Source organism: Salvia miltiorrhiza, chromosome 1 (assembly GCF_028751815.1).
Source record: "Salvia miltiorrhiza cultivar Shanhuang (shh) chromosome 1, IMPLAD_Smil_shh, whole genome shotgun sequence".
NCBI classification, from domain to species: Eukaryota; Viridiplantae; Streptophyta; class Magnoliopsida; order Lamiales; family Lamiaceae; genus Salvia; species Salvia miltiorrhiza.
The window spans coordinates 32,504,203-32,516,954 of record NC_080387.1 but is presented as its reverse complement, the minus strand read 5'-3'; the positions used below and the strand labels follow the sequence as shown (position 1 = coordinate 32,516,954).

Genomic DNA, 12,752 nt, shown 5'->3' with positions numbered 1-12,752 from the left:
CATACTATACATAACAAAACATAAGTTCATTATGACAACTAAACTTATCTTAAGGTTCCCTATCCTATTGATCTCAAACCCCAAACCTCTCTTAAGACATATACACACAGACATACGTACACAGGCAAAACACACTATTCATAAAATCTATCCTGTAGCAAAAGTCAATTTGATATTCCGTCGCACTTGAATATTCGAACGTAGAGACTATGGTTCAACCTTTGATGCAACGTTTAGCTTGAATTCGTCATTCTGTGCTTTTCCTTTACCTCGTACATATCTTTTCATTCCTCTTTGTAGTTCAAAAGAACCATCATTTTCTTAAGGGAGCTGAGACGTTCTAAGTTCTCTTTCATTATTCTAAATCATCACCTTAAGAATCTAGATTGTAGAGATATCCTACTAATCTAGTAGTCTATGTTCTTTTGAAATTGTGATCATGCATCTTATAGCAATCTATGTTCTCTGGGAAAACATATGTCACTTTTCTATCATTCATCTGATCATAACATCATAGACTGCGAAAATATGCCATGAAAGGCAAAACATTCAACATTTCATCATAACATGCTCTTCACATAAACATATTCATGAAGCATTTTAGAACATTAACATCTTTAAAACGTTGAAACTGTAGTTACCTTCTTTCCTTGATTGAGCACGATGCAATGGAGTGTTGAGCGGTGCCATATGAACCCATGTAAGTATAAAGAATCAAACTAGACTCGACTCTTTAGAATAAGGTTTCTAGGGCCAGAGCGAACGAACCGCTCTGATACCACTCTGTCACAGCCCACTATCCCAATGACGGGTTAACCGGGGTTATGACTTGGGGTGAACAATAAGAAATGGAAATGGACAATTACTTAACATTAAAGTATATGGAAATGTCACTCATAGATAAAATGCTAGGATCATATATGATTATTTGGATACTTATAAAACATACACATAAATGAGAACTGATTAAGGTGGGTTACCCAATAACACGTATCACAACGTCATAACATAGAGCTATCCTAATCAAAGTGTTTTGCAGCGGAAAACGTGTGAGATATACATATGAAGATGTATACTCAAGGTTACATTTCTTGAAATGATCAAAGGAACACCCGCTCAACATCATTCCATTCCATCAGCTGCTCAACCTGCACATTTAGAAATACATGCAGGGCTGAGTATAAAAATACTCAGTGGGCACGTATGCCTAAGTATAAAAATACATGCTTCAAATCTGTAAATTGTCATGCCATCATAAACAGTACAGCAAGGGAGTTTTTCGCTAAAAAGGCCCAAGCTTACTAAGTTCATTTGTGATTCTTAAAGTTCGACTGCAGTCTAAGTTCTCTTGTAATCTATCATATCTGGAACTGTATGCCGGAGAGGTGGCCACCTCTCACGGTCACTGGACCGGCCAACCCGCTAGATGACTCACGGTCACTGGTGTACACTAGTCCTGTCAGGATAGCTATCAACTGCTCAGGACCCGAATTCGATTGCATCATTGGCAAAGCCAAAGCAGATAGATATCATACTAAAATTGAAACATTTTATGGCAAGACAATACTTGAAATAACTTTAACTCAAAGATTTTGTCATGAAATAACTTGCTTGAATGTATCATTTAAACTCATTTGATATATATGAAACTGAAATTAACAGTTAGATCATCTCATGCATTCATTCGTATAAGAGGCCTACGATACGTAGGGGATCTCTATATACGTATAGTAAAAGTAATGCCCACCTGGATAGGCAAAGCCTGAAGATTATAATCACATAAACTCGTCTTGGGAAAGCAGCGCTAATCCCCTTGGTTCATAAAGCCTACAAGAAATTCTATTCTTAATAGATCTCGTGAAGCTAACTTAAAGTCTTAGTGGATGTACTAAACATACTTGATTCATCACGCCGGGTTTCCAAAATTTAGTAAATAAATAATTAAAAACTAAATTCTTGAGTTAAGGACACCAACAATATTCTTACTCGATTTTCTTAAAAATTGGAATTATAATTAAAACCAATTAAATACTTTTATTGCAAGTAAAAATGCAATTTCATGTCGTGCTTAGCATATAATAAGTAATTCACTTAAAATATGCACATAATAATAATATAATATCATTACGTAAATTATCTTTAAAATAATTAATCAAACTAATATGATAGTCTAATTAAATAAAATGATGCAGTCCCTATAAATAAAATAAAACAGTCCAAGATCTTTTATAAAAAAAATACAATGGCCCAACACCTTAATAGAATACTGCTGCCCATCTTTAAAATAAAAGAGACCCACTGAATAATTAAAGAAATGCCCATCAGTCAATTAAATGAAAATCGGCCCAACTCCTCATCACAGCCCAACATTTGCATCCAAGTTTTAAATAAAACAAAGAGGCCCATCTAAAATAAATTTGCAGCCCATCTTTAGCTCAAAATAATTAGGCAAAGCCCAAACCTTTCTTCTCTTTTAACAAAATTACCCACACACACAAAACACATGAACACACACACAAAACACTCAGCGCCGCAGCAGGCACCCTCTTCCCCCTCTCTTCTTCTCCGGCGGCGGCAGCGTCGCCGCCTCCGCCGCCCAACCGCCGTCGCCCTCTTACTTCTCAACCCCTCCCATGTCTCTCTCTTTCTCCCTCTAAATTTCCGGCGACAGCCACCACCACCACCGTTGCCAATCCAGCCCCTGTTCACAGATCTCTCTCTAACTCACAACCATGGTCAAGACTCACACACCCACAAATCGAAACGGTCACCGGGAACCATCTCCTTTCCCATCTCCCTCGATCTACCTTTCTTTCCACCTCCGGCACCAACGACTCCTCACCGCCGATGTGCCTGTACTCCCTCATCTCTCACCGCCTCTGTCTCCATCTCGGATTCAGGCTCGCCGAGCCCCTGCTCAACTCACCGTCTGCACTCTCCGGCAACCGCAGCGGTGCCACGGCCGCCGCCCTCTTCCCCTGCCTAAATCAGCCACCACCGCCGTCCGTCGACCCTCTCCAGACCCGGCTTACACACCCAACAAACATATAGCATTCTTCTTCTTCTTCTCTTCTATTTACTAGTACAGTTTTTCTTAAAAGCATTTATGTAAATGTAAAACTTGTGAAAAGTTATTCCAAAAATTCATGTATGTTTTTCTTTAACATGGGCTGATTTAGTAAAATATACATAAGCTTATATATATATATATATATATATATATACACACACACGAACATATGAAAGATGAAAGCTAATATATCTGAAATTGTATGCTTATAGCTGGAATAAAAATCTGTGAAAAAATTAGTGGGGTAAAACCTTGAATCGGTGATTGTGGTGCTCTGAACTTGAACTCTATGTGCTCATGTTTGACTGGTTGGCTGATGAAGTTATGAAGCTTCAACTCTCTCTTTAAAAAAAAATGAAAGTGTATTGGGTGATTGGTGTGAAGTGATGAATAACAAATTTGCTAAGTATAACTATGACGGATGAGCTTTGAGGGTAGGTGGGTGAGAGAGGGAGTAGGTGGATGTGTGTTAGGTGAGGGAGAGAAGTAGGTTGGAATAAAATAAAATAAAATAAAATAAAAAGTCTTTCGGGTTGTACTATGAAAACTGTAATAATCGTTCAGTGTTTGCTTAAATAAATAGCTCGTGTAGATGCTAAATGTTTAATGTTCAATTTAAATAAATATGAAATGCATAAGAATTTAAATGACTAAAATTTACAAAAAGGATTTTGCAAATCGTTTGTTGGAATTAAAATAAATCGTTTTTATTTCTCCAGCATAATCATCCTAATCTAAGCTTGAAATAAATTCTAAACTTAATCGAAATGAGCGGGGTATTACATCCCAACTCGCAACCACAAACCAAACCTTAACAAAAAATCCAAACGCAGCCATAATAACTTGTTTCCAAAGGTTAAAACCTTGCAGGAGGGCTCGTCGACGACCAATCCAGCGCTCCGCGGAAACAAGAACAAATACAACTACTTATATCTCCCATAGTAAAATGAAAAATTACAAATGTCTAGCACTCATTTTAATTTAAAATTTAATATTACACACAATTTAATAAATTTAATACATGCATCATAATTTACTCAATCAACGTTTGGAAGAATATTTGACGAGGCCTGGAATGTGAGTATGAATAAGATAATCATCCCAATTTATACTTTTCGGATCAAAGTTAAAAATCTCATTCTCGATATCACCACACATCTCGTTTACGGAGCTTTTCAATTTTTCCATATTCATGTCGTCGAAACTGCATAAAAATAATATACAAAAAATAATTAATAGAGATATATATGATGCTCGATTTGCATAGGAAATGAAAATTTGCTAGGATACACTTACACTATATTGAAGAATATATAAGGGCTAAATAGATCGATCATCCGCATCAAGAACTTGACCTTTCTTGAACAATCAATATAGGTTCTATCAAAATATCCAAAACTTGCTGCTTTTACAACACCTAGAATCTGAAGGGGATCGATAATTAGCATTAAAATATACGTGTGAAAAATAATATTTGAAGTTTAATTGAATTTGTAATTTATATTAAAATTTATTCAAAATCAAGTAATAGTTGAGACGGGAAATAAGGAGCTAAAGATATGTATTGAATATTTATATGATACTTAAGATTTGTTAGTGGTGGATATGAACCTTAATGGGAATCAAGTAATTGAGGTTGATGTATATTTGGATAGCAAGCTTAGTAGGCAACTGTGTGCCCCTTGTAACAATGACAGGCTTTCCATCTCGGCTCATCCATGGATTTTCTATGAAGAAACGAGTGTTGATATCTCGAATGCGAAGATATGATATCGGGTTTGATGCCGAAGATCCGACGTGGTAAATCATCGGTGTCGTTTTGTACACGTGTGTGGCTATTGATACCATCATAGCATTCACCACCATGTCTACCGGAATCTGCATGCACATTAACCAAATACTTGTTAATTAACCTGTATTTTACAATTTCGACAATTGGGGGCTGCAAATAAATTCCAATAAGTCTTACGATTTTGGCGAGAGAGAGAGAGAAAGGCAAAAATGGCTATTGAATGAGGGAGTGGTCTTTCTAACTATGCCCTTCTGCATAAAATATTGATACTATATGTGTGTATGTGTGTTAAAATGTCTTGGATATGAGAAGCCTTATTTAAAATGTGAACATGAGAATCCTTTTTAACCCATCAATCACCAAGATCTATAGTGAATGTATCACCTTGAAGGATGAATGCATACATCACCTGATTTCGATCACATTAATTAGGGGCAAAAATTCTAGTATTTTTTTTAATGTAGTTAATTTCACCGTAGTGTTCTCGATCAATTTTCACGATAAAAGGTAGGTTTCACGATAATCAACCACTTAATTATATAATAAATATATAATGTGTGTTTAATTTTATCTCACCAGGTCTAATGTAATTTTGGGATTGCCTGGATAGCAAGTCAGTTTTCCTGTCCCAAATCCAATGATAAAAGCATCAATGGTCCTACATGCAATCCCCCAAAACAAATGAATAAGCCATAATTAAGAAACACACAACAATACATGATGCATATAAAATTCTATGAATACTATATACTCTCTCCGTCCCCCAAATAACTTTCTAGAAGGGAGGGGCCCGTGTTTTAAGACAAAATTGTTGAGTGTATTGGAAGTGGTGAAAAAAATTATAATTAGTGTTGAAAATAGTGAAAATTTGAAAAGTAAGAATGAATAGGGTATTATTAGTGGTGGAATTATGTTCCAAAATGGCAGAAGTTATAAGGGGGACGACCCAAAAATAAAAGATAGGAAGTTATTTGGGGGACGGGAGAGTATATCATAAACTTTTTTTTAATAAGAAATACTATTAAAATACTAAATTTAGTAGTGTGTTATAAAAAGTATTAGGATATAAGATTCGAACTACAAAATATTGGGACAATGGATCCAAACCACAAAATTCAATGTAACTGGTGTGTGTTGTGTGTTTTTTACCTGACTCCTTCAGTCCAACCCGGAAAGGGTTGTTTGAAAGTACTAGTTATTATGGTAGGACGGATTATTATGAGATGTATATTTTCTTTGAATTGTTCCAACATCATTTCTCCCATTGCCTTTGTGAAAGTGTAAGTATTTGGCCACCCATATTTCCTTGCTCTGTCACAATGAATCAAAAGTAAAATTAAATTCAAGATAATTAACCCATCAAGTAATTAATTAACATCTTTCATAGATTTATTCATTTTTCCGCAAAATACATGGTTAATTAGGCTCGATGGAGCTCGAACTCTTATAGTAATAGTAAAAAAAGTAAAGAAACACTAATTGACTGATATGTAAATGAAATTCGACAAACCTTTGGAGACCTAATTCTCTCATCATTGATTTAATATGATTTTCTGGTGCTGAATGTAGCGATCGGAGATTATCGTCGACAATTTTCTTTTCCATGTCAATATTTAATCCCGGAGTCATGTTTAATGCCTCACCCATTTTTAATGGCGTTTCTGGAATAAGTCCCTCCTTCTCTCCACACACATATGCTGAAAATTAAATCCACAATTCATTAGTTCCCTAATATTCCTCCCCTTTGTAAAGAGCACAAAATCTTGGGTATACCCGGTTGACCCGTACCCAAAATAGTGTTATATATTTATATGATTTGGATCAAGATATGGGTTCAAATCAGGATACGAGTCAAAGTCTAAGTGAAGGTGCAACACAGTTGTACGGTACACCCGGGTGTACACAAGATCACCTCTTGTAAGAATGAGTGAAAAGTATACGAGCACCAATCCTCATCATATCCTCCAATTAAAAATAAATAAAAATAATAATATAATTTTGATTGTCTTAAAAACTCACAGCTGTATTTACTAGTAGTATTTAGGTTAAATTACACGATTTGACTTTGTACATAGTTAATTGGTTCAATTACAACATCACCTTCAACAATTTTGCAATCGTGATTGGATTTTTACTTTGTACCGATGATATGTCTTATATATGTAGCGGGATTGAAATGGAAAAGAAACACAAAAGGTAAATATGAGTTGAAAAAAAATTTTGTTGAGAAATGACACAACTTTTGCCAAAGATATGCATCTGGAGACGATTTTATTAATATAGTTTTATAAGGATTTGGTGAAATAATTTTCAATTGTTTATAATTAAATATCTTGCCACTATTTTTTGTTGTTATAGCTCCACTCTTTAGAAAACGAATGCCATATATGCATTACTCATCGATCGACTCTGTCAATATGAGTATTATTCAACTATAGTGTTTGAATATCAAACAATACTAAGTTAGTATTGTTTGATATTCAAACACTATAGTTGAATAATACTCATATTACTAACCAGTAGAAACGTGAAGCAACGTCCTCAATTTTCTGCATTTTTTCGCAAAACTCAAAACATTTGCCGCTCCAACTGTGTTGATTCCCAACGCAATATCGTATCTGTAATAATAATAATAATAATAATAATAATAATAATAATAATAATAATAATAATAATAATAATAATAATAATAATAATAATAATAATAATAATGAACCATATAACATATACTCCCCCACACACCAAAATTTTCAATTGTTAATATTAATTATTTTTAAAATCGATCGATAATTCATTCCTTAATATTAATATTTTTTATTCTTTATCATTTTAATTTTTTTTTCTTATTTTAAAATCGATGATAATTTCTTAATCTATTTTAAAATAATATTAATTTTTTATTATTTTAAAATCGATCGTTATTTTTGTTGTCACTTTTCTACCGGCACCACAAGTTTTAGATATCATTTTTGACATATTCTAAGAGTAAGAATGAATGAGACTCTATATTAAATGAGAGTTTAAATGAATTGATATGTGCTAGTTATATTAATAATATGCATCTTCTCTGTTGGTGAGTACTCGAAAGAAATTTCAAGGTTAATCATGGTATAGGTCATTTTATAAGATTTTTCGATCGTTAAAACTAACGATCGATGACTTCTAAAATAATTTGTTAATTCGGTCGTTAATCATATTAATGACTGAATTTTCATTTTTAAAGGTCGAATTTTCGATAGTTAAAGCTACGTTGTCGAAAATGATAGATAAAGAGAAAAAAAGAAGTCAAAACATATTTTAAAGCGATATAGAATATTCTTTTTTTTTTTGGAAGAAATTAATATACATATAGAAATATATACCTTTCATCAAAATTTGTAGTTGCGGCTGAATTGATGATAATATCCACTTGTCCAAACACCTCTTCCAAAATGGAGGTTTCTAATCCCAAGCAATCACGAGTGATATCGCCGCATACCACACTCACCTTTTCCTTAATAATGGAATCCAATTTTGCTCCATATTTCTCCCTCACCACCTTAAACAACTCATTCTCCATCACCTGTCAAATTATCTAATCATCAAATCTTCATATTGCATGCATGTCATTTCTTTAATTTCCGTCGAAACATATAATTGTTGAATTATGTGCATGCATAATTATATTTATGTAGTTCAAAAATACATAAATTATTTTAATGTCCATCTCGATTCCCTTTCGATGGAGGAATCTTTGTTAAGAACAAACCTCTGTATTGAAACGATGTAGAGCTGACGAAGAATCCACAGCCCTCAAAAGAAGATATAGTTTCTTCACTTCTGGTTGAACCCTCATTATCTTCTCAATTACAACTGCACATAGATACACACACAACATATATATAATTAAGTGTCACGTTACATTGTAAGCTAATTACTTAAAAGTGCATGAGCTGTGTGCATATATGATATGCATGTTACCCTTTGCTAAAAAGCCAGTGGCACCAATGACAAGAATGCTCTTGTTTTCGAAAAAATGAAGAAACTTGTCCATTGCAAACAATAGGAATTTAGTTCAAGAATGAAGTAATTAATGATATATGTTGTGGAATTAATTAATTGGTGATCAGTATATATAGAGAGAATATAGCTAGGTTGGAGTGAGCCAATTAATTAGTTTGATAATTTTCTACATCCTCGGTTGGTGGGACAAAGACAAGATTAGGTTTTAATTAAAAACGTTTTCCATATCTTTGGTTTGGTGATAAATTAAAAGACAAAAGGTTCTAAAAACGTTTGTGTGTACGATTTCTTTTTTTTCTTTTATGAAGAGAAAAATTCACTAATTAACCATGTTGTAGTGAATTTTGGCCTTTTGGTTAATATATGTTTGAGTAGTTTTTTCATCCAATGGTGTGGTTGTAAGCTGAAAAACTGTGATCGTAGATTAAACTGTTGTCTATTTTATTAGAAAAAAATTGCTGAAAGACCACGGTGTTTTATTAGCCATGTCTTTTTATTTGGTTTTATGTGAAATTTTGTGGCTAGGGGAATGATTATTTTTTTGTACTTCAAATTCTGCAGACATGGCGATGCTAGAAGTTGATGCATGAAGAACTTTGATATTATATTTTTGTGCACGTAATTGAGTAACTTGATTGTTAGACTTATTGTAATGATTAGGGCTGTCGATCTGTTCGGGTTCGGTTACCCATACTCGAATTTTCGGTTACTCGAACCCGAAATTGCCATATTTCACTAACCGTTTCCGAACCGTTTTAGGTGTTCGGTTACCCAATAACCGCTTCGGTTATCCGATTCGGTTATTTGGGTATCCGAAATACATATTTAAAAAATTAAAATTCAAATAATTTGCTAGATAGATGATTTGAACCTTAGTCTCTAAAAAATAAACAAAGCAACTTATCCACTAGACTAAAGCTTATTCTTATACTTTAAACATATCATAATTTAATTTTAGTTAAGACTCGATTTTTAAAAAATAAATTAATTAATTAATGAATTAATAATTAAAATATACTCCCTCCGTCCCAAACGAAATGTCCCATTTCTTTTCGGCACGGAGATTAAGAAATATGTGTAAAGTAGATAAAGTGGGTTGGTGGAAATTATTTAAATATTAAGTATAGAGAGAAAGTATATTGCCAAAAAAGAAAACAGGACATTTCGTTTGGGACAGCCCAAAAAGGAAAACATGATATTTCGTTTGGGACGGAGGGAAGATGTGTATGAATTAGTTGTCTAGATTTATGTTTATTATCTTGTGTTTTTATTTGATTTTGCCCAAGTTCGTTGGCATTTTGCACAGGAATTGCATGGATGGAGAATGAAGATGGCAGATGTCGGGAGATGATGAAAGTCAATAATTTTGAATCAAGTTGAATGATTTTGAAAGAAGATTAGAGATTGAGCTTGAAGTTAATTATTCTAGATTTAATTAAACTCAAAACTCATATTTTTATTAATTTTTGGGCCTTATTATTTTGTAAGGGCCGATTAGCTATGTTTTGGGCTAAGACACAGCATTTAGGGATTTAATCCCTTGGTCTTTAGTTTTGGGGAGGCAGCCGCTAGTTTATATAGAGAGATTAGTTTTTTATTATTATTCTTACTCTACTCCTACTTGCACTATACGTAATTAGCTTAGCCTTAGGATTAGTTAAGTTTTCTTTTGCTTTGGATTTTGGGAGAATTGCGGCTGACATTAAGAATTTGTGGCAGAAGACATTTTATTCAATTGTGGTTATCTTTATTTCAGTTCTATTGTTTAGTATAATTTCGTTAGTTTCTTTAAGTGCAATTTATTCATTTTATTTTGTGTTTAATTATTTTATGTTTGATTTTATTTACTTGATTTTTCTAGTTTAATTATGAGTAGCTAATTTCTTAATTCGGCGAGAATAATGAAGTATTGATTTAATAATCTGTGAGACCTAATCGAGCCTATAATTGATTCCTATTGATTTCGATTTATTCTTAGGGTTTAAAGATAGTTCTGATTTAATTTGAGCCTGATCAACTTAGGTTAAATTGGATTACAGTCAATTGGTTCCCCCAATCCGTAATTGTTGGAACAAGGCTTATTAGTGATAAAGCTACCATGTTCGTAGTAGGAATAAATTGGTGGATGAATTATTACTAGCGTATCTAGGATAATTTATGTAAACTGGGTTCCTTCATCTTAATGCTATTAGAATATTAAATCTAGGTCTGGCGTCTCCAGCTAGGCTATATTTTAATAAGGGAAATAAGCAGGTCTGGCGTCTCCAGCTGTTTATCGACACAGTAAGTAGGAATTGGGGTACGTCCGTTGCGTTTCACGGTATCTTATAACTGGTTGGTTGATAGGGATTAATTAATCATTGCGTCGATGATCAGAGTCATTAAATTAATGTGGATTTATTCGAGCCGAGTTACTTTTCTTTGCTTATTTTCTAGTGTGATTTTCGTTGATTTATTTATTTTCTTAGTAAATTAATTTTTCTATCACTTTAAGGCGTGGTGGCTACACCAAAAATTAGATCTTTAGGAATTTGATTGCAATTACCCGTTCTTTGTGGTTCGACCCTGCTTGTTACTATACTCATTTAATTCTTGGTAAGATTGCAGGAATTATTTGGTGGAATACGACGTCCACCAAATTGGCGCCGTTGCTGGGGAACGGTGTTAATTAATTTCTTTTTCCTATTGATTCTATTTTATTTTTATTTTTTTCTGTTGTTTTTTAGCAGGATTTAAAAAAAAAAAGAGTCCAGATTGAGGAAAGAAGCAAAGGAGATGAAGCTGCAAGGTCTGTTGGATTCGGTGATTGTTCTGTCTGCCCGGACGGAACCGTTTTTCATGGCTGAACCCAGTGCCGCTACTGCGGAAGATGATCTGTTTGTCCAAACGGATCCTGATTCAGATGCAGAAATAAAAATCGAAGAGGATCCTGAATCTATTTTTATGACTGTGATTGATCCTTTGGTTGATGATTTTGTTGAGAATTTCAGGGAAGATGAGCTCGAGCAAGTTATTTTCAGTGTGCTGAATGATGAGGATGCCAAAACAGAGGAGAATGACGCTATTCGAGAGATTATCATGCAGCTGTACTCCACGGATGAAATTCCAATTCGGCACCTATCAAGCAAGATGCCCAAATCGACCAGCACAGAACCAATTTTGCCATCTGTTGTAAAGCCATCGAAGGTAGAGTTGGAAGAGGTAGGGTTTGAGTGTCGTTTTGAAGATTCTGGAAAATTGGGGTCAAATCGGACACTATGCTAAGTGTGGTGGAGTCAACTAAAATTCTGGGATTTGATGGAGGATTTGACCCAGTCAAAATTCCCCCCATCGTTTCCCTCTCAATTCCACCTCCTCCAAAACCCACTCCAGCCATCTCCACTCGCATCTCTCCGCCTGAAACACCACCGCCGCCGCGACCCCCTCCAGAACCGCCGCCCTCTGCCGGCATCTCCACAAGGCAGCTTGCACGGTGATGTCCTTCTCTTCTGTTTGTTTTTTCTTTATGTTTCTCTTTGTCTTATTTTTTTGTCTTGCGTTTTTGTTAGTTTTTTGTGTGCTTTCCTTTTTATGCTTTTTCTTGTTTGCTTGAGGGCAAGCAACGTCTAAGTGTGAGGAGGGGGATGTGTCTTTGTTTTTGTGTGTCTATGTTGAGTCGTTGTGTTGTCTTGCATGTTAGCCAAGTGAGTGTTGGTTTGTTAGTTTTGTGTATGCATGCTGCTAAGTTGCACTTTGTGATGAAGTAGATGACTTGATACTTTTGGAATTGAAGAATTGTGATTTTTATGGATGAATCTTTATTAGATGAAAATTGGGATGACGAATAAAGGCAATAAGTGAGTAAAAACCACACATAAGTGAGAATTGAGCTTAATAGAGGAGATCACT

The 12,752-nt window shown here is 34.3% G+C and overlaps 2 protein-coding genes and 1 long non-coding RNA gene across 3 annotated transcripts in view; 1 reads left to right on the top strand and 2 right to left on the bottom strand.

Annotated features, from left to right (window-relative positions):
• Positions 1-12,752, top strand: part of LOC131020541 (uncharacterized) — a 1,142,091-nt gene that overhangs the window by 400,180 nt on the left and 729,159 nt on the right. The gene's annotated exons all lie outside the window — the stretch shown is intronic.
• LOC131020857 (uncharacterized) lies at positions 850-3,634 on the bottom strand. Its single transcript, XR_009100788.1, has 2 exons — positions 3,322-3,634; positions 850-1,148 (listed from the first exon to the last, which is right to left on the bottom strand). It is a non-coding gene; the product is annotated as an uncharacterized LOC131020857 (long non-coding RNA).
• Positions 3,878-8,937, bottom strand: LOC131020404 (fatty acyl-CoA reductase 3-like). The gene is made up of 10 exons (XM_057949184.1): positions 8,823-8,937; positions 8,611-8,714; positions 8,225-8,424; positions 7,380-7,480; positions 6,373-6,559; positions 6,012-6,173; positions 5,439-5,520; positions 4,682-4,948; positions 4,367-4,494; positions 3,878-4,274 (listed from the first exon to the last, which is right to left on the bottom strand). Exons 1-10 carry the CDS (start codon positions 8,893-8,895, stop codon positions 4,112-4,114), a joined length of 1,467 nt encoding a protein of 488 aa, XP_057805167.1. The 5' UTR covers positions 8,896-8,937; the 3' UTR covers positions 3,878-4,111.